The sequence below is a fragment of the Brienomyrus brachyistius genome, chromosome 11 (genome assembly GCF_023856365.1).
Source record: "Brienomyrus brachyistius isolate T26 chromosome 11, BBRACH_0.4, whole genome shotgun sequence".
NCBI lineage: Eukaryota > Metazoa > Chordata > Actinopteri > Osteoglossiformes > Mormyridae > Brienomyrus > Brienomyrus brachyistius.
Window position 1 is genome coordinate 9,800,231 of NC_064543.1, and position 26,592 is coordinate 9,826,822.

The window sequence follows — 26,592 nt, forward strand, 5'->3', positions numbered from 1 at the left end:
AGCCTGTTAATTTGAAGTGGGAAAACATCCTGAGATGGCAAACAGAAGCCTAATTGCGTCCCTGACGATGTATGAGGAGCGGCGTGATCAGTATTTAACGTCAGACACCGTAAGGCCTCCTTTTTCAATTAACATCTCATTCTTGTCTTAATTAAGAAATACCAGTCTTGCTTAACCGGTATTGATTGAGGTTAAAGGAAGAGTAAGCCATCAAAACTAAAAAGTGGAAAGAGGGCTCCTGAGTACAGTGAACAGAAGAGAAATGCGAAGTGAGGGGGAAAGCAAATAACGGTGACGGAACAGAAAGGAGCCGGACATGATGGGTGGCGTCGTGGGTTTGGGCGCTGCGTGAAAAATGCGAAAGGATTTGCGTTCATTTTAAGGAATGGCTAGTGAGTCAGACACCGGTAACGGGGCGAGCTCTTAAAGGAGCTGGTCATTAATTAAAGCAGTCAGCCGGTTCAGACACAGCACTGATGAAACTCGACCCGCCGTCCGAGCGACGTCATTAGCTCTCCGGGGCCAGGGACCTGTCCGGAATAAACCGTGCCCTCTGCTCGTCAGTTTAGGGTGCCGCATCTTTGTCATTTCTCCCCCACACCCTCGTTGTGCATCTGTCCCGTCCGGGTGATTAAATGATAGGTAGCCATTGTCGGGGGTTTCCGGGAACCAGACCGCGACGCTTTGCCCTTTGCCAGAAACCCAATCCGCCGGTATGAATTATCGAGCATCATAATTTAATCATCATGGCTTCGCTTCTAATCCACCTGCAATCCAAAACCTCACCAGGCCAGGAAAATGGGAGCCAGCCTCCTCTGATGGGCTAATTAAAACAGTGAATGGACGGGCGCCGGAGGGGCAGCCCTCCCCAGCCTCGCCGACTCACACCCCGTTATCTCTTATCGGAGCAGCTCACTTAGCTCTCTGGTAAACACACTTCACTGCTGTCGCACCATGGGCCTTTAATCCCTTTGCGTCTGTGGCCACCCCAGTCCTGACTCTTCTTTGGGTTGCGCCTGAGAATCGTTCAGAAGTACTCGTCCGGCAGTTTGAGCCAAAGCGCGGTGGACTAAGACAAAGAAAAACAAACTGCAGACCAAACGTTCACCTGTAGATTATCCAGTTTTAATTAACAGAGCACCTGGTTAGGATGGGGAGCGGCTTTAGTGAGGCGTAGTGTGTAAAGCAGCACGTCTGTCCAACGGCGGATCACGCGCAGGATCATGCAGATGTGGATTTCTTTAAGTCACACGCTTGAGGGCAGCTTGGGGTCACGGACTCTGTTGAGTAGAGAGCCACCCCTAGACCAGTGTCACCTGTGTTTGTCTCCGCCTCTTCTCCAGCTCCACCCTAGCTGGACCACATGTTTATTTTGTGTTTTTTTTCCCCACCCAACAGAGCCTGTCATCTCCAGGGCACGAGGGCCTTAGCCGTCAAGGTGAGTGAGATGTGGTGATCGCATTCACGGCCACTGCTATTCTGCCGTCATCCGTGTGACCCCTGACATGCATGGAGACGTCTTGGCTGTTTAAGTCTCGCCTCTGAATCATCTAATGTGTAAATAATTTAGGCTCACTTCACCCGTTAAGAAGCCTTGCCTGGTTATAGTGCCGGCCTGAAAGGACGGTTTTCAAAAAGGACGTCCCCTTTTCCAGGGCTGAACTAGTAGATGAGGTTAGGGTTAGCTGATCTAGAAAAAGAGCAGAAAATAGATATCATATATCATACATAACATATTGAATATTACATCATACCTCAATACATCATCAATTATGAGAGGCATAGTCTCCAGCACCCCCTCCCCCATCCCCAACAGACGTTTTAATGTGAAACCCATTTTGACTATTGTCTGTGATCTTTGGTACTGTCCAGGACCCTGCTGACTGGGGATACAGCCAAATTTCTTGTGTCAATGGCGATGGAAAGTGATTCTCCTTGTGTTACATGACACTGAGGCAGACTGACTGACATGAAACTGTTTGGCAGGTGGCTGGGTCTCCGGTCGAGTCCCGCCTGGTGGAACAGGCGGCGTACTGATCCGCCATTCGCTTTGTTCGCGTTCCTGTATTACTCTGTCACACCCGTTTAGAAAAGCCTCCCAGCAGAGTCCTTCGGAAAGGATTTACCAAGAATGCAGGAGTATATTTGGACCGATTAAGACAAGCGCAAACACGCACCAGTTATCGTACCATAATGTATCAAGGTGTTAAAATGCAGCGTTTCGTTGCATTTCAATTTAAAAGCAAACGTGAAGCAGCGATGTCCTGTTATTTCACCCTGTGCAGCATGGTGTTAATTAAATGCATCTATTTTTCCTGCGTGCGCTGCAGCAGTGGGGAGAGTCACGGTGCACAAGGGAGAAGGTGTGAGACAGGCTGTTATGTCTCTTGGGCTGCCAGGTCACCTCTTCGGGACGTTTTGTCCATATACCATGCCAAGTGTGTGTGTGTGCGTGTGTGCGTGCGTGCGTGTGTGTGTGTGTGTGTGTGTGTGTGTGTGTGCGTGTGCGCGTGTGTGCGCGTGTGTGCGCGTGTGTGTGTGTGTGTGTGTGTGTGTGTGTGTGTGTGTGTGTGCGTGTGTGCGTGTGTGTGTGTGTGTGTGTGTGTGTGTGTGTGTGCGTGTGTGTGTGTGTGTGTGTGTGTGTGTGTGTGTGTGCGTGCGTGTGTGCGTGCGTGTGTGTGCGCGTGTGTGCGCGTGTGTGTGTGTGTGTGTGTGTGTGTGTGTGTGTGTGTGTGTGCGTGTGTGCGTGTGTGTGTGTGTGTGTGTGTGTGTGTGTGTGTGCGTGTGTGTGTGTGTGTGTGTGTGTGTGTGTGTGTGTGCGTGCGTGTGTGCGTGCGTGTGTGTGTGTGTGTGTGCGTGTGTGTGTGTGTGTGTGTGTGTGTGTGTGTGTGTGTGTGCGTGTGTGTGTGTGTGTGTGTGTGTGTGTGTGTGTGTGTACACGTGCCCCTCTCTTTCCACATGTGTGCGGGACCTTTTTGGGGGCTGTTGGGGTCTGCTCTTGGGATTGGGAGGTGACTTAAAAGAGTGGAGCTTTAATTTGACCTGTTATTGCGCTCCGCCGTCCACCGCAGTCTTGCGGGTTCCTGTAAACAGATGGAATAGTCACTGACACGCAGTGATGAATGGTTGTATTTGTTGGGAGGGGGGTTTTAATAGCCCCTTACTAATTGGGGGCACAAAGAGCAAATTTATAATTCTGGCACTTCACTGTAGGCTTTAAGCCTGACAGACCCCCCCCTCCCCCGGCCCTATTATGTCCTAAGGCTGAATAGCACATTTTATTTTCTTTTTAAGAGTAACACCTCCCATCTCCTGTAGTTCCCCTTCATATCCCGACTCCGCCTGGCTGCTGACTGTGGCCCGGCTGAGGAAGCCCCCCCACACGGGTTAAAAGGTGCGGCTTCGCTCTCAGAAATTTCACAAAAGGCCCCTTTTGCCACGTCAGGTTTGCAGTTAAGCACCACATTTGTTCCTGCCGTACGGCTCAAGGCTGGTTCTTCGATCTCGTTTTCGCTGCTCGAGGATTCTGCTGGATGGTGACTTGATTTGACGCTTGTCATGATAAGACCCCTTTTAGCAGTCTGCTGTGGATTTTTTCTTTCAACACCCCTCAAGTATCTTTTGGTTTCTGCACTCGCCCCCGGAGATCTCGTGAACAACAATGGATCTCTTTACAGATGAAGGCTGCTGGGTGAGATGAGCTTAGTGAGTTTTGTTAACAGAAAAGCAGCAAGCAGAAATTCCGTGAGATCCAGACACTGACGCTGCTCCTCTGCTTTTCCTTCTCTACCTCCACATGGGATGAGCAATGCAAGATGTTGCCGGTTATGTCAGTGAAACTGAAATGTTTGGTCTGTGAAGTTGGCAAATTGCTTTGCTTGACCTTTGCTTGACCTTTGTTTGACCTTTGCTTGACCTGCTGTGTTTGTGTTGAGGTCTCATCATTCATTGGTGTTCCATGTTCCCCCGGGCTGATCTCCAGGAGCCACTCCGCTGTTCCTGACCTTGCCACATTTCTCTCCTGGTTCCTGCAGGTGATTCCCCTGGACATCACAGTGGAGCAGCAGAAGCAGATCATGTCCGAGCTGGAGATCCTGTACAAGGTCGGTCTTTGGACAGGGTCTCCCCTCTCTGTCCAGCCACGTGCCCCCACCCCCGGTTGATGGGACGCCTATCTTGGTTGGCCGGCGACTTTATTCCGTGGCGGTTAACGGGCTCCCCTTCGCGAGGGCCGCTCTGTTATCTGCTGCACGTATCACCTGTCTGCCCTCGGGACGAGCCGGGGATCAGTGACACGCGCTCTGGGCTGGCAGAACACAAGGCGGAGGCATGTGACTGCTGCTCACTCTCTTTAGTGTCCCATTCAATAATTCATGCTGAGCCACCCCTCCCCAAAGGAGACCGGCCAACAGGTGAATAGCAGGGTTCAAGCGTTCGGGTACAATGAACACAAATACACTGGGGGGTCTAATGGCAGCCCTGGGGCCTGTCGCCCATCTTGTGTTTTCCTGATCTCAAGGCTGCCATTTTGAGCCTAACCTAAACACTTTGCTCTGCCCCAAGACCTCTTCAGTTCCTTCCCCCCGACCTCGGCCATGTGTAACGTTACAGACGCAGAATGTGCTTACCTGTGATGTAATGGGAGTGAAGTCATCCGCAATCTGTCTATCCAGCCATTTTTTACATTTATCTGACTTTACCCCTGTTCTTTTCCACAGTGTGATTCCCCCTACATAATCACCTTTTACAGTGCATTCTTTGTTGAGAATCGGATCTCCATTTGCACGGAGTTCATGGATGGTGAGTTTTTTTTCATTTTTCACCTTGATCATATTTATCCCTACAAAACAAAAATATCTGCATCACATTACATCGTTATTCTTGTGTAAACGTATGCAATTGTGCTTTATGTGATATATAATATACACATATACACCCATCAGCCACAACATTAAAACCTCTGACAGGTTTGCTGAATAACATTGATTATCTTATCACAACAGCACTTGTTAAGGGTTCCATTATACATTATATGGACAACAAAGGTATTGTGACACCCCCCCCTTAATCAGTAAATTCAAGTGTTTGATTAAGACTCATTGCCACAGATAAATCAGTATAAAATCCTGCACCAGGCCATGCAGTGAGGTTTACAACCATTTGTGAAGGAACGGGTCGTTATGAAGAGCTCAGTGTATTGAAGCACGGTCCTGTCATAGGATGCTGCCTTTGCAATAAGTCAGTTCATGAAATTTCTTCCCTGCTAGATATTACGTGGTCAACTGTAAGTAGTATTATTGCAAAGTGGAAGCTCCTATGGACAACAGAAAACGGCCATGAAGTGGCGTGTAAAGTAACAGAGCAGGGTCACCGAGTGCTGAAGCGTATAAAACATGAAAGTCGCCAGTGGTCTGTAGACTCAGTAGCTGCAGAATTCCAAACCTCCACTGGCATTAACTCCAGCACAACAACTGTGCACTGGGAGCTTCATGGAATGGGCTTCCATGGCCGAGCAGCTGCATGCAGGCCTCACTTCGCTAAGAGCAATGCCAAGCGTCAGATGCAGTGGTGTAAAGCACGTCGTCACTGGACTCTGGAGCAGTGGAAACGTGTTCTGTGGAGTGACGAATCACGCTTCTCTGTCTGGCAGTCTGATGGATGAGTCTGGGTTCGGCGGATGCCAAGAGAACGTTACCTGCCTGACTACGTTGTGCCAACTGTAGTTTGGTGGAGGAGGGGTAATGGTGTGGGGCTGTTTTTCAGTGGTTGGGCTAGACAGTGAAGAAAACTCATAAATGCTTCAGCATACCAAGACATTTTGCACAATTCTATGCTTCTAACTTTGTGGGAGCAGTTTGGGGAAGGAAGGTCCTTTTCTGTTCCAGCATGACTGTGTGCCCCAGTGCACAAAACAAGGTAAATCAAGACATGGTTGGGTGAGTTTGGTGTGGAAGAACTTGACTGGCTTGCGCAGAGCCCTGAGCTCAACTCCATCGAACACCTTTGGGATGAACTAGAACAGAGATTGTGAGCCAGGCCTTCATGTCCAACATCGCAAACACCACAAATCTCACAGATGCTCTTCTGGATGAATGGACATAAATCCCCACAGAAACGCTCCAAAATCTTGTGGAAAATCTTCCCAGAAGAGTGACAACTGTTGTATTTCCAAAGAAGGACCAACTCCACATTGATGCCTATGGATTTACAATGTGATGACATGGAAGTTCCTTTAGGTGTCATGGCCAGGTGTCTATATAGTGTACATTAGGCAAGGAAACGCCCGGTTCTTCAAGTGTTGGAAGCAGGAAAAATGTGCAAGAGAAAAGATCTGTCTGACTATATGACTGGGTCTCAACATCTCCAAAACAGCGGGTCTTGTGGGGTCTTCCCGGCATCTAGTGGTCAGTACCTACCAATGGTGGTCCAAGGAAGGCCAACCGGTGAACCAGCGACGGTTCTAAAGGCTCACTGATGCGCGTGGGAATTGAGGCCTAGTCCGTTCGGTCTGATCCCTCTGTAGCAGAAATTGCTGAAAAAGTTACTGCTGGCTGTGATAGGAAGGTATCAGGGCACCCAGTGCTGCGTATGGGGCTGGATAGCCACGGCCGGCCGGACTGCCCATACTGAGCCCAGTCCACCACCTGAAGCACCTACAAAGGGCTTGTGAGCGTCAGAACTGAACCATGGAGCAAAATGAATCTTATGGCTGATTGGTGTATACATATATTAAATAAGTATTATAATGATACTTTCTGTTTCACCCCATATTTCCAAATGGGATTCGAATATACTTTAATAATAAAGTTTCCATAAACATGTTTTAATGTTTTGATAGATGATGAAGGTCAAGTTCAAGATTTCATACCGGAGTTGTTAGGATTCATAGAAAAAGCCTCGGCCTTGTGAGGCCTTGTGACAAAGTGCCGCCGGCGCCTTGTATTCACGCTCTTTCCCGCCCAGCTGCTCCCTCCCGTCCCTCTGACACATTGTTCTCATCCCTTCGTCTCCCACTGCATCGTATGGCTGCGCTGCCTTATTTTGAAGGGTTACATTGGCGTCTAAGAGCTGTGCGCGTTTAGCTGGCTGTGTAGCTATTTTGGCATTTTCGACAAACTAGAAGGCAGCCCTGTTACTAAAGTCCGTCCATCCATCCATCCATCTGTCCTTCTGGGTCATGTTGTGGATTGTCGAGGAACCACAGGTTTAAGTGTTGGTCCCCACTCAGTCCTGGAGGTCTGGGTCAGTACAGCATCGTTCAGCCGGTGTGGTTTGATTCTGTCTCGGGGCAGAGAACTTTGAAACCCGTAGTGGCTTTTGGGTCTGCTCCCCGCACGGGGGAGTGAAGCCTGTGATTTAGAAACCAGAATACCAGTATAGAAAATGGGGCAAGAAAATCCTAAAGTATTTTTTTTAGGGGAGGTGCTGGGTGCGTCAGTGTGGAGCCCATGGCTGAGGGTCCGAAGCCAGCCCATGCTCAGTGTTTGCCGAGGGTACAGTCTCTCCACCGTACACCAGGATTTCCTCTTCAGCCAGAAACACAATCCTGCTGGACCATGGCATCCTGAAGTCCTTTGTCAGTGCGCCTTGCGGTAGATGGGCATCCTGCCCAGAGCAAATCTCATCTTGGAGATTGTGGGGGGTGCCTTAAGGGTAGTTGACACAAGGGCTGGGTGATATGCAGTAAACAATATCAAAGTATTTTCAGAATATCAATGTTTATTTAAGAATATCAATGGTTTTGAGCGTTTCTGATTGACTAAATTGTTTTACTGAGGTATGCGGCATGCAGCTATAATGATGAATTATGCCAACATACTCGTACCTTGATGGAATTTGTGTATAAATAGTGCATCATTACTGTGAATTATGCAAGAAAACGTGTTTTTATGCTCTATCACGATACGGTATCCAAACTGATGACGGTATGAATGTTCATAATCACGATACGGTATCTAAACTGATGACGGTATGAATGTTCATAATCACGATACGGTATCTAAACTGATGACGGTATGAATGTTCATAATCACGATACGGTATCTAAACTGATGACGGTATGAATGTTCATAATCACGATACGGTATCCAAACTCATGACGGTATGAATGTTCATAATCACGATGCGATACTTTGTTGGCATATCGGTCCACCCTAGATGGCTCTGAGCTGTGATGCTGCACCCCGCCCTCCTCTACCACCCTGTACTGCACTGCCGTGTTCCTCTGACAGCCTCTTACGGACCCTGCATAGCACCTGATCTTTTTGAGTGGGGCCTTTCTGCCATAGATGATCTTTGTTTGTTTGTTTTCCTGTCCTTAGTCCCTCCTGGATTACAGCTAAATATTTCTCTCCGCAGTTGTCCTGTGTAATCAGTCTTTAGTTTCTTCTCCTTGTCTAAACTACCCTGGCAGGTAACGGGTAACGTGACTCTTAATCATTCTGTCCTCATGGCCGCAGGCAGGCAGGCCGGGTTATAGCTACGTGGGGCTTTGCCTCTCCCCCAGACCCTACACACATGGCAGCGTGCCGCGCTTCTGAGGTCCAAACCCCATATCCGCTCCAGGGCGGTATTGATCCTGGCCTGTTATTTGTGCTGTGGTGTTCTGGCTGATTTGTGAAAATGGGTGGGGGGGGTGTGTGTGTGTGGGGGGGGGGGGGCGAGGCGAATGCCTTCGCTTGAAGTTTTTAGGGGGCGACAGCACGTTTTATGCTTTTCGGAATTAACAGGATGACCTATTCAGCTGATTCAGCTGCAGTTGGAGGTAGATTTTTTTTAACCTGTTTTGATTTGTGCAGCACGTTAATACTGAAAGGTGGCTGCAGGTGCCAGGATGCTTAAGGACACTGATGTTTCTTATGTCCTAAGACTGGTCTTGCCGTTCTGCACCTTTACGTGGGAATTCTGTCTGGATGTTATATCAATAATATTTTATTTCATTGTGCTTGATGGCATTCATGACGTTTCATCGATGTCGTCTTTACCCCTTAAAAAGGGATGAAGCTCTCAGTGTTGGAGTGCCTGTTTTTCTTTGTGTGTATCGAAGGTCTTGACAGTTTTGGATTGGAGAACCTGTACTTCACATTACTGTTGTAGTATTTACAATCCCTCAGTTTAAGGACACTAGCAAAATTCAGTAGTTTTGCAAATGTCATGAGATTTTCCCCCATGCAGGTAAAATGACAAAGCAGTTTGTCATTTCTTCCCCCTGTAACAAATATTTCAGGTGCTTCTTTTCATTCATTCATTGTTAAATGTTGACTTGCATTTCTGCGAGTACAAAGCACAAGTTATTATTTGGAATCACAAATCACAATTGGAGTGACAGTGCGGCTATGCAGTGGTTAGTGTAGTGGTTTTATTATTAATATCAGTTCACATTTCTGGGACCCAGGTTCGAGTCTCCGCTTGGGTCACATGTGTGTGGAGTTTGCATGTTCTCCCCATGTCGTCGTGGGGTTTCCTCCGGGTTCTCCGGTTTCCCCCCCACAGTCCAAAAACATGCTGAGGCTGATTGGAGTTGCCAAATTGCCCGTAGGTGTGTGTGTGGTGTGTGAGTGTGACCTGTGTTGGGTTGGCGCCCCATCCTGTGTTTTTCCCTACCTTGCCCCCGGAGTCTCTGGAATAGGCTCTGGACCCCCTGCGACCCTGAATAGGATAAGCAGTTTCAGGAAAGGGATGGATGGATGGATGGATGGATGGATGGATGGAAATTATAATTGGCAATTGTTGCATCATTGTAAAAGAAATAATCAGTGGTGATTATTGGCAGAAGGTCCTTCTTTAGCAGGGAGTGAATGTTTTCCAGAGCAGGTTGATGGACATGCTTGGTGTTTTATTTCTGAACTGAGGAACACGAGAGTTTTGCAGCTTTATATTTCATCCTTCTTCATGCGTCCTTGGTAATGCGGGCCTGATTGTTATGCTTACAGTGGGGAATATAAAGGAATTCTTCATCTTTAATGTCATTACAAGACTGAAATGCCAGACTGAAATGTTTTCCTGTTAGCTCTGCCAGACACCCTACACAGCCAAAGGTCTTATTTCAGTTTGATATTAACCACAAGTGATGGTCTGCCCTTGCCATGTGTGTCTGTGTGCAGGAGGCTCGCTGGACGTGTACCGGAGAGTCCCAGAGCACGTGCTAGGCAGGATCGCCGTGGCGGTGAGTCATCCGCTTGCCCATCCACCCTCATGCAGTCGCACTCACCATCCATTCACACGCCTACAGACTCTGATTACCTGGCTGATCGGAGCTCTTTTGTGGAAAGTCTGAATCCAGACGTCGGCGCGCTGAGCGTCCCATAATGTGAAGCTCACATTATCCCGGTGTATCAGCATCCTGGTGTCTCCCTCCTGAAATCCGCTGATGTTCTTGTGAAGACGTGTGTGTTTCACTCTGTGTGAAGACCTCCTAAGTACGCTGGAATATAGACGGCTGCACTGCCAGCGCCGGCGTTTGCTGTGATGGATGCTGCTGTTACTTTCACATGCAGTCATGTGTTCGAAGGTGGAGGAGTGAGTCCAACCCAGTCCAACCCAGTCCAACCCAGTCCAACCCAGTCCAACCCAGTCCAGCCCAGTCCAGCCCAGTCCACCCAATCCAGCCCAACCCACTCAGCTGTTGATACGACTCACCCCGGTTTTTTGACCTTCTGCCTTCCAGTTCACGTATCCCGTGTTTTACAGGATGCCCCCTCCTCACTGTAAGCAAGCTGACATGACCATATAGGCAACTTTCAATCCCAGCTTTCCCCCCCAAATTCCTTCCCTTTCACTGACAACGATCCCCAACCATCATCTGCTTAAAAGCCCCCCAGGACTCCCGAGGTCGCATGCGGCATGCAGGTTGGCCTCGCTAAGTGCACGTCTCCTGCCGCTAGGAAAGCTCGCAGATTTGTTTTTGCATTCTTCTCTCCCTCGAAAGACGCAACACAGCCAGCCCATGGCAACTTTGATCTCTTGCAAGTATGACAGATCCCCTGGTCCAGCATTAAACCTTAATAAGTTGCCTTGCTTTTTAATCGTTTTAAAATTAATCTAACGAAGTTGAGTGTTTCATTAAAATCCTTTCACTCAATTTCTTCCTCTCATTGATGGTGCCGACAAACAAACGCGATGGGAAATGAGGTGTCGCTGCGATGGCTGCTTGTCTGAAATGAATCCTGTGATGCTCCTGACTGATGGAGCTTCTCGGTTGTGTCATGGGGTCTGTCTGGGTCTTGCCCACATTGTACGACTGTTACTGAGCATCAGCATCCACATCTCTAATCCTCGACCAAATATTACGTGGATTGTGCAGTCTGGAGTCTGACAGTGTGCGTATAACAGCAGGTTGTTTTTTGTCCTTCTATACCATATATATATATATGTGTGTGTGTTTGTGTGTGTTTTTTTTCCCTCAAACATTTTTTGACGCATAAAGTTATTTTATTGAACGATGTCGACGCCCTTCGTATGACCCTACATGTCCCCGTTGCTTCCAGGTGGTGAAAGGTCTGACATACCTTTGGAGCTTGAAGATTTTGCACCGAGGTGAGTGCAGAAAGCAAGGCGAGTGGCACAAGATGTTCAGCCACGCGGGCTGGTGCCAGTGGTGCAGCACATCAGCACGTGTGGCGCAGTGGCCTCCTCTGCAACCTCAACACCTTCCATATATTTTCTGTTCTACCACTGGCACACCGAATTTATGAACTGCTTGCCAAGCAAACAGACTAATCATCTGACCCCTTATTGGTCGGTCAGTCTGTACGGGTTGGTGGGTTTGAATAAAACTGTGGAGTGGCTGGGGCCTGCTTGGAGACAAGGACGCCGCCTCGGAGCGCGCAGCTTGTCTGTGCATGAGTGAGAGTCTGGTCTGCAGCTTGTCTGTGCATGAGTGAGAGTCTGGTCTGCAGCTTGTCTGTGCATGAGTGAGAGTCTGGTCTGCAGCTTGTCTGTGCATGAGTGAGAGTCTGGTCTGCAGCTTGTCTGTGCATGAGTGAGAGTCTGGTCTGCAGCCTGTCGCTATTGGTGGCCATGCAAGGAGCTCAGAGTGTCTCAATGCACACACAAACGACATACACGCATGCGCTCACACACAGACACGCATTCACACGCACATGCACACATACACACACACGACATAGCCCTGCCTTCCACTCAGTGCACAACACCTGAAGGCAAACAGGCAGGCCACGTGCCCTCTTACCCTCCCCCCATACTGACATGACTGTTCCCGCGGTGCCCCTCCAGATGTGAAGCCCTCTAACATGCTGGTGAACACGCGGGGGCAGGTGAAGCTGTGTGACTTCGGGGTCAGCACCCAGGTATGCTGTTCTGAGCGCGTGCCAGCACATCACCCCACCTGCATCTGTGTCTTCTGTCTACCTGCAGGGATACTGACCTGTGCAAAGGTAACCCCCCCTCCCGCGCCGAGCTGAGAGATGGGCTTCTTTGCCGTCTGGATGGTGCCTGTCTCAGGCGGCATTGTTTCGGCATGCGGGGGGGTTGCTGGTGTTGTAATCACTACTCAGGAAAACAAGGCAGCTACTTCATTGATATGTGTCTCATGACAAGGCGAGAGCTTGGCTGACAGACAATAGCCAAGGCCATTTGGGGTGGGGGGTGGGGGTGGGGGGGGGGCATAGCACCAGGGAAGGCCCTGCCGCCTCAGTGAACGCAGGGGAGGGTGGGGGCGCAACAAAGCTACGGCATTTACCACTCAGACCAATTTTAATTAATTTTCATCCCTCCCTCCTCTGAGAGTAGCAAAGACGGTGACCCCCCAGATACGGGTTTGAATGGCTGTTAGCTCAGCTCTCTGCCTAGAGGAAGGTCAGTGTCAGCCAGAAAGCCCCCCTCCCCCCCCCCACCAGACCGGGCTCTCTCGGTGGTTGGGGAGCACGCTCATTATCCAGCCCCCATCATTAATGCCGCTTGGCATTGTGAACGTCACCTTCATTGTGCCCTGTCTCTTGGGCGTCCCCGGCAGCACACGCTCCTACTCGCGACGGCAATAATGCCGGTACCTGAATGGAATGCGCCAGCATTTCCCGCGGCCCCCAGCCGGATCTTGCGGGGTCACCAATGCAGACCCGTTAGCATCTCCTGTTCTCCAGTTAGCCACCTCAGGAGCACTTTGTATTAAAGAGACATGTTCCTGTTCTGGATGCTTAGCTGGAATCTGAGCAGATGACACAGCCACCAATCGCCAGTCAGCTCCCTGCATGAATTGCGGACTTTGGTGTGTGTTTTACATTTCATACGTGCTGCATGGCGTCTCGTGGTCTGATTTCATAACTCTGGAATCAGCTGCATGCGACAGGTATGCTTCCGAGAGTGTCCTGCTAAAGCCAATGGGGAGGCAGGAAGGACAAAACTATTCTCTTAATCCTGTGACATCACTTCCTTGAACCGTGAACCTAGATTCCCATGGAAATAAAAGTGTTATTCATATTCTGAAACCGGGGGGGTCCGGAGCCTACCTTGGAGGCTACGGGCACAAGGCGGGGAACAACCCATGATGGGGGGCCAGTCCATCACAGGGCACACTCACACACCATCCACTCACACATGCACACCTACGGGCAATTTAGCAACTCCAATTAGCCTCAGCATGTTTTTGGACTGTGGGGGGAAACCGGAGCACCCAGAGGAAACCCCCCCCCCCCCCCCCCCCCAATGACAGGGGGAGAACATGCAAACTCCACACACATGGTACCCTGGAGGAGACTCGAACCCTAGTCCCAGAGCTGTGAGGCGACAGCACTAACCACCATGCTGCCCCCATGAAAGGCTCAGTTGCATTAATTCTGTGGGCAGCTTCACCGTCATACAAGCTCATCACTCTTTCGGCTGTGTCTTTTTCTGCAGCTGGTGAACTCCATCGCGAAAACCTACGTGGGGACCAACGCGTACATGGCGGTAAGTGTGACGCGCTCTCATGCTGCTTCTGTGCAGGATCGCGGCCGTTTGCTCTGCAGAGGTGGAGGTCCTGCGAGTCTCTCGGCTCGTCATAGCCTGCCAGCTGCCTTTGAACAAGAAAATTAAATGATCTGCTCTCTCCTTTGCTCATATGTTACATTACCTGCTTCCCAGTGCCTGTAAATAATCATCACTCCCATAGAATTCAATGCACTTGTAAACATGAGGGCCATCCACCTGTTGCGTGTGCCGTACAGGTAACGCAGGAAGCTGATTGGCCTGCAAACACTCTCTGCTGACCCTGGCTGGGTCCTCACTCTTCCCTGCGGCAGTCTTCCCCCCTCCCACCCCCCCATACAGAGAACTCAACTTTCTATTCTGATCTTGTCTCACACCCCCGGAGACCCAGACTCAATTCACATCTCTATGTTCTGCGGAGCCTGTGTTTAAATAACCGCTGAGCTTCTCCAGTGACACTGAAGTGGCCGTCATGGCCGTTTCCCCTCCGCGTTTATCTCCGCAGCCTGAGAGGATATCGGGCGAGCAGTATGGCATCCACTCGGACGTGTGGAGCGTCGGCATCTCGTTCATGGAGGTAAGCAGTCTGCTGTTTAATTACCTCGATCGCGGTGATAGCACAGCTCATGGTGCGGCTCGGAGATCAGTGAAGCTTTCGGCAAAGGCCGGATCGCCTGGGAAGGCAGCGAGGGCGTGCAGCGGGCGTGGAGGCTTTGAATAGAGGGAAGAGTTGTGGGAAAGGGGTCTTCAAGGGAGCTGCGTGAAGGGCGGCCGCTCGGGGAACCACGCAAGGGCCGGGCCGTCATGGCACCCGGAGGAAAAGCCGAGGCTGGGCGGAGGTGTGGCAGAAGCCCATCAATCAGGCAGCCACCAGAACTCCCAGTAATTAGAGCACAGCCCCCTCGACCTCTCCGCCACCACCGAGATGCACGTGCTCCACTCAGCACGGACACACTTGGGGGGGGGGGGGCTCAGACAGGGTTACGTCTTAAAGTAACGTCTTAATTTTGCATTCCGATGCACCGAGCTTGTTCTGATTAACATTATCGATTCTCAATCCGTTACCGTTAAGGACTTTCTGCCGCCCTGACAAATTGTTCCGCGCCTCGCTCCACCTGAGGTATCGACGGCGATGCATATCAGAGTGGTCGCTGAGCTAGTGGGGCTGTGTGGGATGGGGGGGAGGGAGGTCGTAGCCAGTGTTTTCGGGCTTCATTGTTTCAAGACGCCTTCACTTAATAAAGATTGACTTCACAAGCCGGGATCAAGACATTTTAATAAGAGTGAATCCCAGCACCGTAAGTCTCATTGGGGTTAATATGATGAGGTCCAGCCTTCACTCCTCCTGATTTGGATTAATCTGCAGGTAGCGGCTCGCCTGCTCACCCCAGACAGGCTTTTTGATGAGGAATTACTGCCAAGTGACATTTTTTGAAGATGAAAGCGTCTCCGTGCACTTTGGGTGAATCGCCGCGTCTCGGTGTCATTTTGCCGTTGGCCTTGTGTCTGGGACGGCCGCCCTTGTCCGGTTCCGCTGCAGCCCCTAATCCCCAAGCTTCTTGGCTCTTATAGGTGATTAACTAATGGCTGGGAGCCTTTGAGGGCGGTGCTGTCCGGTGGGGAGCCGCGCCGGTTCTGTCAAAGCTAATCCAGACTCAGCCGCCACTCCTCTCATCAGCAGATTGGACCATCATGCTTCCCTCGCACTCCATCCCATCTGCCCAGCAGCGACCCCCCACCCCACCTCAATGGTCCAGCAGATTGCGCTCAGCGGGAGAGGATACTGCCCCCCCCCCCAATTCCAAGGCCTGTATTGGGCCTGGAAGTGGTACCTAGGCCAAGCACAGCCCCTGTGTGACCTCTGAACTTACCTGCTCTCAGTGGACCTTCTCCTGTCTCTCTCCATGTTTGGGTTCGAAAACACTTTGGTTAAACATATGAGCTGGATTCGGTTTTCCATCTCAACGCAAACAAAGAGCAACAGGTCATCCTGGATGGGAGGTGGGGGGGTAGTCGGTCTCTTCTCACCCAAACTTATAACTGTTATCAGATCCTGGGAGCTCCCAGTGCCGCCCGACCTGCTTCCACAAGCTCAGGAAGTCCCTGACCTCATCTGAGAATGTTCACTCAGCTCAGTTGTGGTTTGTCTCCTCAACCACCTCCGCCCCCCCAGCCCCCCCCACCCACGGCGGAGACCGTCCTCAGAAATGTCAAAAAGGAAAAGCCCCACAAGGGTCTTTATTAAATGGCGAACGTGGTTAACAGTGGGGTCCAGCCCGAGGCTACTTGGGGGAGGGCTGGGGGCATCAGCCCGTTTGTCCCCTGGGGGGCTGTTCCTTCAGTTGGGCTCAGAGGAATAGCCATAGAAACAGCAACTGAGCTTAATTCACATATGAATATCAGAGTAGCATGCTGGTCTGGGGGGGTACGTGGGGCCTCGACGCTGTCCTCCCACACTTTCAGCCGCATGCGGTTGGGGGAGGGGTGGAGGAGGCACAGGCTTCATCTGTCTTCAGTTTCTCAGGGCAACGGTAAGGAGATACGAGGCCATCAGATCATCCATGTTGGCTACCCAAGGAACAGCATAGGAACAGCAAGGAAATGCACATTTTTTCCAGTTTTCAGATTCATTTCATCCATTTTACAAGACAAGACGACTACTAGTCATTTCTACTTGTCATTTATGCCTTGTTGATTATTTAATGGCTTTTTGTTATGCATGTGTCACTGAAGCTTAGGTCGGCATTAGATCTAATCGGCAACAAGTCGCTGGTGTTGCAGCCATGCTAACGGTGTTATCTGCATCTGTGGCCGCAGTGTTTATTTAGAATGGCAAAAAGACGGCAGATTCCTTTTCCTTCAAATATAGTAATGCGTTTAATGTTTTTAACATCATCATGTAGTCAACAACACACTCCGTATCTATCTGGAAACGAGCTCCCATTGAAGTATATCAGGGAAATACGATCATTATTCATCAAAGGATTATTCTGACTTCCTGATGAATGTAACGCGTCTGATTGGCCGTTCTGCATATTGGACAGGAAGTGAGTGTACACGGTAACGCCCATGCACACTGCCGCTCCCTCTTCTACCTGTAGATGTCCGCCATCGTTGCCTGGGCTCCGGTGATGGAGATTGTTGACATGACCGGGTAGAGGCGTCGCGACAGGGCCCTGCAGCGGCTCCTGGGATGTGCACCATCGTTGATATTTATGCATTATTAAAACGGGAGAAGAGCGAATATTCGCTTAGCCAGCATCTTCAGCGGCCTTCGCCTCATATGCCGTCCCAGCTGCACAATGTCGCGCTTTAGAGGGAGGCTTATGCCGGGGACACCTGGCAAAGGAAATATGGTGTCGCATGCCGTTCATTCACCATTGAAATACTTGCTTGTGTTCTTACCCCTCTCTCTCCCTTTCTCCCCCCCCCCCTCCCCCCACAGCTCGCTCTGGGCACTTTCCCTTACCCACAGGTAAGTGCTGATGTAACCAAAAAGGCGTGGTGGGTGGATTGTGGCCGTTATCTGTCCTGTGTTTGTGACTTCGTTGTGAAGGCCAGGGAAGACCAACCACTTTCTTTTAATGCCATGTGGGAATCGTTGCTCTTGTCATTTGTCCTGCACACTAATAGCTGTCAGATTTAGGATTTTATTTTAAAATTACTCCTTTGGATCATTTTTGCTATTGCTGTTCATTATTATTGTGTTTTTTTCTTATTTTATTTGATTCGTTCTCTTAGTCTAAGAAGCACTGAAGAACGTTCAGACATCCCCCAGCCTATTTAGTACTGACCTGTAAACAGTGTTGACTTCATGTTTTAACGTCGTCCTGCTTATAACAGGTTGGACAGAAGTAGCTTTTGCTTGCTAATCGATCCCCTCTGTACAGTTTAAGTGGCTGAAGTTGATATTCAAAATTTATGTGAAATATATATTTCTTCAGCTTTGGGAATTTGGTTCTTTAGTGTGGCATCTGTGTTTGCGCGGTGGGGCGATAAACGTGGGGTGTGTTTTTTTTTCGGACTCCTCTCTGAAAGGATGACCCCCCCCCCCCCCGTACTTCATGCACCTACCCCAGCAGTGAACGTTTTGCATGCAATTAATAACGTTGTCCTGCAGGGCTACAGTCCAATAGGGAGGGGTAATAGGGTGATGCCAGTCTATAGGCGGCTGGGGACTCACACCCCCCGCGCTGCCTTTCACCCCTGTTATTTAAGTGTGCTGTCATGGCGTGGAGGCCTCTGTGGATATTCCCTAATGCTTTGTGTGTCTGCGAGCCCGCGGCATTCTCATTTCAAAGTGCTGTCGCTCTTTTCCCTCAGCATCTATTAACACCAGCCATTATCATGCTAATACTCATTGTGTTATTACATAAACTAATGTATGCACATTCGGATTACGTGGCTCTGCTGACACAAACACGGTTATTGAATAATAATTGGCCGGTGAGGCCATCCGCCCCCTCGTCCTCCCTCCACTGACCGTGAGGATGTCCGGGTGTTCACGTTCAGGGGGAAAGGGGGATCCCCCTGACCCCCATCCTCTCCTGTCCTGCTCCAAATCGCGTGCTTAGCCCTGGTGACCAGAGGAGAGAGGGATTGTGAGTGGGAAGGCCTGTCCAGGTTCTTGTTGCTTGTTGCGTCTCTGTGACTGGCTATGACAGCCCAACTCCGCACAGAATGGCGGCATTGTCCTGCTTTTCTTTTCTGCTGGCTGCTTAAATGGCTACAAGGCGGCACTTTAGAATTGCCTATGTTAGAAAATAATAAGCCGAAATCCCTGTAAACAAAACTGACCTTCCTTTCATGCTAGTTTAGGGGACCGGCTAAAACAAATGTCTGAGCAATTATTCTATTGTGGTTGATGGTTTGCTTAAATCCGGTAAGACTGGCATGACCGGTAACTAAGAGGACTTGTACCCTCTTAACCCCCTTTTGTAAACATTGTTTGGGCATTTAGTGGCCCTCCAGCATGTGAGTGGTTGGGGGGGGGGCAGGCAGTGACAGCTAGGAAAATACACAGCTACCGATTTTTATTTATTCATTCCCCGTGGTTGTAGAGTGAGGTAACAATGTTCAAATAAATCGCACCTGTTATGTACAATCCAGGAGGCCCTGTTTGGTAAAAGCCCAAACCGTGGGGGCGGGGGCACAGCAGGCCCCACCTCTCCGCCAATATAAACGCACCAAGATGCACCCCAGTCACAGTCGGGAAGCATCAGCTGTTTCCTGCGGCACTGTTGGCAGGGGGTGCGCTATGAAAGTATATTTATAAAACCCGCATCGAACAAATCCTTTGTCTTCTCGTATACTTAAGACTGACTATGATTAATAAATTACCTCAAAATGACCTGAAGTGTAAAGGGAAGGGGAAAAAAAAAGTTTTTTTCTGTGCAAATAGTGCCGCCGGTGTTGTGTTAAAATGTTGAATGTTTTCACACCCCATTAATTTATGACTTCTTCCTCCCCCCTCCTCACTCTTTCCACACTTCGTTTTTTTTTTTTTTTTTTTTGAATTTCATTTGGAGCAGCGACAGGGGAAGAGGAGCGAGCAGAGAGAGGCTCCCCATCGCCACAGCCATTCTCATCTCGCTGTTAATTTTCCCTGCTCCATATGGTGCTGCAGACAGTTCACCTGCGGGCTTTACCGGGCCCGGTGCAGCGAGCAGGCTTCCGCGGGCCGGAGCTGTCATTTCCGCAGCCCTGTGCATCTGTCTGCGCCGAGCTCAGCTCGTCCGCCGGGCCATCGAGCGCCTCTAACAAATTGGATGCGCCCGAGATTTGCATGACTGCCACATTGTGTTTTTTTTTTTTTCTTTTCTTAATGGGATGAATTTTTTGCGGCGGGAAGCGAGACGGGCGGCGCGTTGCGTCCGGGACGCCCGTCCTGGCCCTGCCGGGAGCCTGGGCACTCACTTCTTCCGTTTGGGGGGCCGATTTAGAATAGCCAGTATTGAGGCTTGGATGGATGGGGGGGGCCACAGTGACAGAGGGGTGGCTGAGGGGGAGTTTCATCCTGTCTTGTCATTGATTAGAAAAGGGTCTTTAATTCCATTTCACCCCATGTTGTGATTAATTTGCATTCTTTGTCAGGAGTTAATGGAGTTTTTTACGGTTCGCTCTGAAAATCTTTGAAGACACCAGGCTCGGCCATGATGCGCGCAGCCTCCAGCTCGACGCCCTCCGCCTGCACGCTGCCTTTGTGTTCGCTGCCTGTTTTTATTTCTCTCGATTAGATTTCGCTCTCGTTTTCGCATTAGGGCTTTCCGAGGCCTCTGGAACATATTTGATCAAAATTAAGTTACATCATTACCCATCTGTGCTTTGGAGATGCAGGCATGCAGAGACACACGCGCACAAATATTCCGCGTTTTATATAAAACGAGTGATTTTATTTTACGGTTTTTGTTTTCGTTTCGACCGAAAATTGCTTCACATGGTTTTTTTTTTCCTTTTCTTTTTTGATATTCTTTTAAATTTTTTTTTTAATTTATTAAAAGAAATTATAAAAAGAACATTTATTTTATTATATTATATTATATTACATTATAATAATATCTGTTTGTGTTGACAGTTTTACTCCTACATACCGACTGGTGTGGGGTATTATAATCCCCTGATTAGTCCTCGATTTTATTAGCCCTGTGTGCAGGGCCTGGCGTGTGGTGCCCCAGCGGGCAGGGGGCAGCGGAGGGTCACTGTCTTCATCAGGGGGACGTTCAGCTGTGGAGGCGGGATGTCACTTTACATTTGAGTTGTGACGAAACAGCGCTGAGCGTGTTGCTCTCAGCTCGAGCAAAAGCACTAAAAAACAGATTTAAAATCTCCAGTGGTTCCATTTTTTATGCACATAATAATTTCTTATGTGCTAATGCTCTGGACTTTTAAAGGCTCCCGAATGAGACTCATTCACTGGCGAGTACTGCTTTGTGACCAACAGATGTCCATTAATCACTGGACAGGCACTTCTGTTGTACCCTTGAAAAGGGCTCTTTAAGTTCAAATGGACAGCAGCTTGGATGCAGGGCTGGGAATCGGGTTAGGAGCAAATGCTGCACCTAAACCCCTGATGTGACTGATGGCAGTGGGCAGTGGGCTGTGGTGGTAGTAGGTAATGTGCAGGAATGCAGGGGGCTTTTAAAAATAATAATTTAGTGAGAAATGGCTTTTTGCGAGATCCTGGGCTGCATGTATGCGGTTAGAACAGTGATGTCCAGGTCCTGCTCCATCATGGGGGCCAAATAACATCATAAATACATGAACAATTACACTGCATAAAAGGATACAATCATTTTAGGCACTCTAGACATATCCACTGCATTTTCAGCCACTGTTTTATAAGCTAGATGATTAATATATATGAATATATATAGTAAAAGTAAAAAAAAAAAATATATATATATATATATATATATATATATATATATATATATAATATAAATATAAAATAATAATAATAAAAATATTTAGTTATAGATTTCTGTAATTTCTTGCTGAATAACTGAAGTCAGTAGTTATTTTTGTATTCTGGTGGTATGATTTATAATAATAGTATTTATTTATTTAGTAGTATTATTAATAGTTATAATGATAGTAATAATAATAAAACGCTGTACTTTATATTCTTGTGGATGCTGATGCCAAACTGCATTCCAAATTGCGTCGATTTTGTGTTTTCATGGCCACTGCTGTGGCTTTGACGGCTGTCCAGAAATGTTAATGACTATTGTTCTACAGCCTAATTTAGTTATGCAGCATGCAGAACTGTCACATATTATAATTTGATTGTGATACACATCACAGATTGTTCACAGTTGAGCCAAGAATTTTTATTTGGACGGGCAGAGATTGCAGCAATAACAGCAGTCATTTGTGGCGGTTTTCAGAGACACAATTCTTTAGTAACTGAACAAATGAAATCGTTTGTTAGGTATTCCCAGCGTCCACTTTAAGAGTAAGACCTGCTGTGGGATTTTCTGGTGACCCCGCCTGTGTGACTTTGGCGAATCACAATAGCAGATCCCCTTCTCATTAAATCTCACGGCTTCTGTTTTTCCCTTCTGCTGTCAGCAGAGTGTGTTCTCCAACTTCAGCCATATTGTCAAGATCGTGGTGGGAATTCTGGGCACCCCTCCCATAATCCTCCACTTTCAGCTCTATCGCAATAATCATGAGACGGGGAAGGGGAGCACAGAGCGGGGATACAGGTGGGGGGGGGGGCGCGTAGAATGTAACATTCGTCCTCTCATTTTCCATGAATCTTAAAAGATGGCACGACACAGACGTCTCATTTTCTAGTTAAGGAGGAGATGAGATAGGGGGTGGGGGCTCTGGGGGGAGTTGGGAAAATGTGGTGATAAAATTTGTCAGCCGGGGGAGGCCATGCCCTGGGTCACTGCTAAATCTGTGAGCCTCAGGCGGCGTGCAAGACCGTAATTCCAGCACAGACGAGCGGAGAGCTAAAGTCAGCGCAGCGGAAGGCGATTCCATTTTACTGCAAGGATTGTCATTTTGGTAACAATGAGGAAGAGGGGACAGCGATGGAACATTCTTCTCGCTACATACTGTACTCATATCTCCATGGAGACCAGAATGGGGTGCCCCGTACCACTAATGAAAGTTTTTTAATAGTCTGCCTTTAATTCACTGCCTTGATCAAAAGGCGTGAATATCCCCCCCACTGCCGCCCGTCAGGCTCCGCAGGATTTGTCCTGGTGGGGGCCTCCTGCCCATGTGGAGCCCCTCCCAAACTTCAGCTGCTCCCCAGTCACCATGCTGGTGCTGGTCTGAAGCTGTATGTCACTAAGTCTTAACTGAAGAGCTATCACTGTCATTTAAGGCAGACTCTACTGTAGGAATGGTGACCTGTGTTGAATTGTTTGGGCCGGAGAAATTTATCATGACCCTAACCCCACTCATTCATTCATTCACTCACTCACTCATTCATTCATTCATTCACTCACTCACTCACTCACTCATTCACTCACTCATTCACTCACTCATTCATTCACTCACTCATTTATTCACTCATTCATTCACTCATTCATTCTTTCATTCCTTTATTTCTTTGTTTTTAGGTCATCGTCAATACTTTATCTATCTCCATTTATATTCTTTTCTTTTCTTGGCTCCTACCCCCTCGCCTTCCCAGTTAATGTATGAGGCTGTGATAATGGTCAGGGTGGGCGGGGGGAGGACAGAGTTAAGGATTTAGAGATTTTTCCGTGGTTAGCAGCTGACAGCTGGGACTAATACTGTCATATGGTACTTCTCTGTCTACTGTATGAATGTGTCAGTGTGAGGACCCAACAAAGAGATGAAAATTGTATTATTATTATTATTAATTTATCATTCACCCCCCCCCCCAGTCCAGCCCTGGCCATGAGCCTGTATGTGGCCAAAAGTCCTTCTGTCAGTCCTGCAGGTGAGCTCAGGACAGCTGTTTGCTTGCTCCTCTCTGGCTCATGCATCTGATCCCGTACCTGTTGCAGGATCGCAGTTATTGACCGGCTGCTTCTCTCTGGATGCTGCTGCTTAGCTTGGATTGGTCACTCACGCCAGACACCGTGCTGCAGTGCTTCTCCACACGCCAGGCGCCCGTCCCTTCAAAACAGAGAAAATTACTGCAGGTTGTTTCTGTAACATGAGATATTAAACAAGCCGTTGTATTCCATCGTCCAAAAATGAGGTTGGTTGTCACGTTCAGCCTTGATCGGCTGTCCATTTAACTCAATGATTGTTTGCTGGTGAGCCTTTGTCATGTTGGGGAAACACAGGCTTTTAGAAGCATTTTGTTGTGTTTGTTGAATGAATGAATGGCACTGAAATAAATGCGAGAACGTAGGGAATGCTACGGCGCTGAATTTGCACGGCACTCTGTTGCTCTGCGTCACCAGTAAGGAGTTATTTTATCGTTGCTGAATGACTTAATTTTCTGCTGCAGCTGGTAACGAGTCTGATTCAGGCAGAATGGGTATTGTGCTGGGGTGGGTCTCTGGGTATTTCCTGAGATGGGGGGTAGGGAGGGGAACAAAGCTTTATTTAATTGAGGGAATAAATCAATACCTCTTCAGTCGCATTGTCAAAAGTAGCTGCGAAATGAGCGATTCGTTTGGCTGATGCGACCAGGGCCCAGAGCAGCCGCTTGAATTAAGATTCACTGGCCTCTCATGACCAGACAGAGGCGTTTCGGTCGGCCATCTTTAAACCCCACGCAGCCTGCGCTCGCTCTTCATCACGGGGCTAAGCGGCTCCCGGGCCGCGGTGTGCTGCTCGTCTCCGCGCCACTCTAGGAGCGGGGCCACTGCATGGCTGCCCCCCCCCCACCCCCGTCTGCAGACCGGGCCCTCGGACATGCGGTGCGCTCAGCCTGCCCGTGGTTATACCTCCGTCCCGCCCCGCGGCGCCGATTTCCCCGCCGTCCCTGATTGATGTGCTGCTCTTGAGTAAATTAGCATCTCATCATTGGGTCCGAGCACCTGGTGCCCGGAGCTCCTCGCGTAGCTGTCCCATGCGGCTCGCGCTCACACGCGTGTGCCCACACTCCGCCGCGGCACGCTGACCGGGACAGGATGGGACCCCAGAGCACAGACCTAAACGGACGCAAGCAGAGCTCCTCGTGATAGACCTTCAGTTTCCTTTGACTGTGTGATTTTTAGCTCTGTGCTGTATCCTTTCTGTGAATTAATTTTCTGTTAATTATTCAGTGTTCAGAATCCATTAATAAATGATAATGTAATAATATAATGATAAATACTGTGTAATCACACAGATGATCCCAGTTTACAGATTCATATACAGAAGCCTCCAGATAAATTAAGATTCCATTTCTAAAATCCAATTAAGTCCATTAACATCTAGGTCTGGGCTGAAATGGTATGAAAATATTTGGATATTTTTTTTTTTTTACTCCGACTGAGGCTGTGAACTCCACACCAAGCGAGTTTTATGGGGGTGTTTTCATTCAACGTGGAGGATAGTAAAAAATAAAAAGAAATTAGCATTCTGTGAGCTTCACCCCTTTAAAAATGAGAACCAGGCTATTAACATTTGTGTATTTTCATTATGTAAATGGTGTTAACACATGCCCACAAACAGCCACCAGCGATGCAGTCATTTTCTCTCAGTGATCATAATGTGTCCAAGTTGCGCCGTTTTGATTATGACGTGCTAATTACATTTTTGCTTCCTTTTTTTTCTCCTGTTTTTCAGATTCAGAAAAACCAGGGATCTTTAATGGTAAGGGGGGGGGGGTATCATCCACAGCGTTCCTGAAGGCTGCATCTAACCCACGCTTCGATGCTTCCCTTTAAACTTCGTAAATTGCATTTCACGTTGAAAAAAATAAAAATAAAAATACACAAGCCCTTAACTGCCGGCTTCGGATCCGGCTCCATTAGAAATAATAGAACATTCCAGCTGAAAATGTTTCTCTAAGAGTTTGATACTTTTGATTAATCGGACTACATTTTATTACATTAATGATTTTCCTTGCCAATCTACTGTAAAGATATTGCATGTAGGCTAATACTCTTTCCCTTCCTCCTCCCCCCGTTCAAGCCTCTACAGTTATTGCAGTGCATTGTTGATGAGGTGAGTCGACTTCTTATGTGCTTTCGCTCCTAAAGTCATTGTTAATGGAGTGGAAAGCTTATATTTTGTTTCCTAATGAAGCACGGCGCTCGCAGGCAGCTCTCCTCAGGCTCACAATCCGCCTCATGCCACAACTGCCCTGGGCCATGCACTCACCGAGCGAGGAGAGAGTGTGTGTGTGTGTGTGTGTGTGTGTCTGCCTGTCTCCGTGCATGTGTCTGTGTGTGTGTCTGTCTGTCTGTCTGTGTGTCTGTCTCCGTGCGTATGTGTGTGTGTGTGTGTCTGCCTGTCTGTGTGTCTGTCTGTGTGTCTGTCTCCGTGCGTATGTGTGTGTCTGCCTGTCTCCGTGCATGTGTCTGTGTCTGTGTGTGTCTCTGTGCATGTGTGTCTGTCTCCGTGTGTGTGTGTGTGTCTTTGTGCATGTGTGTCTGTCTCCGTGTGTGTCTGTGTGTGTCTCCGTACACATGTGCGTATGTGTGTGTGTCCGTGTGCTGATGCACGTTCATGTGCATGTAAGAGAAGGTATCGGTGGGTGGGGTTGTTGGTTGGGGGGGGGGTTGTTAGCCATTGAGGTGCTGGAGCTCATTAAAGGTCTTTGAGGGACATCATATCATCATAAGCATCAACTCATCGCAGCCAAAGATTTTTTCCTATTGTCCAATTATAAAAAAGCCAATATTGTTATTTAATTCAGGGGGGGGGGGGGGTCACATAGAGGATGGTAACTAGCGCCTGTGATCTGTCCCCTCCAAGACGCAGTGCACCGGGACCTGTCTCTACTCTCATTAAGTGACATACCTGCCCCCCTTGTCTCCCGTCTTTCAAGTCAAGCATCAAGCCCCCCCGTCAGGTCAGGGGTAATGTAGTGTGACGAAGCTGCAGAGGACTTGGTTGGGGTGGGGGTGGGGGGTGCCGGGTACACGGTGTCTGTTGAATTAACCTTGATCTTGGGGATTCACAGCAATTTACTCCCCTCCTTCATACTTTCCTGACCCTGTGCCCCCACCCCCCCGACATGGGCTGGGGTCACGGATAGTTGTGTGTCTCCCCCCCCCCCCCCCCGCACAGTTCCGACTG

The 26,592-nt window shown here is 48.8% G+C and overlaps 1 protein-coding gene across 1 annotated transcript in view; it reads left to right on the forward strand.

The window, feature by feature from the left end:
• map2k5 (mitogen-activated protein kinase kinase 5) overlaps positions 1-26,059 on the forward strand; it is a 48,729-nt gene extending 22,670 nt beyond the window's left edge. The window contains exons 9-19 of the mRNA XM_048969346.1: positions 1,399-1,438; positions 4,035-4,103; positions 4,719-4,800; positions 10,104-10,165; positions 11,487-11,535; positions 12,235-12,308; positions 13,855-13,905; positions 14,429-14,500; positions 17,369-17,398; positions 25,135-25,161; positions 25,483-26,059. Of these exons, the coding sequence (XP_048825303.1) occupies positions 1,399-1,438; positions 4,035-4,103; positions 4,719-4,800; positions 10,104-10,165; positions 11,487-11,535; positions 12,235-12,308; positions 13,855-13,905; positions 14,429-14,500; positions 17,369-17,398; positions 25,135-25,161; positions 25,483-25,548 (622 nt within the window). The 3' untranslated portion in view covers positions 25,549-26,059. The remainder of the gene's footprint in view (positions 1-1,398; positions 1,439-4,034; positions 4,104-4,718; positions 4,801-10,103; positions 10,166-11,486; positions 11,536-12,234; positions 12,309-13,854; positions 13,906-14,428; positions 14,501-17,368; positions 17,399-25,134; positions 25,162-25,482) is intronic.
• Positions 26,060-26,592: the final 533 nt, after the last annotated feature.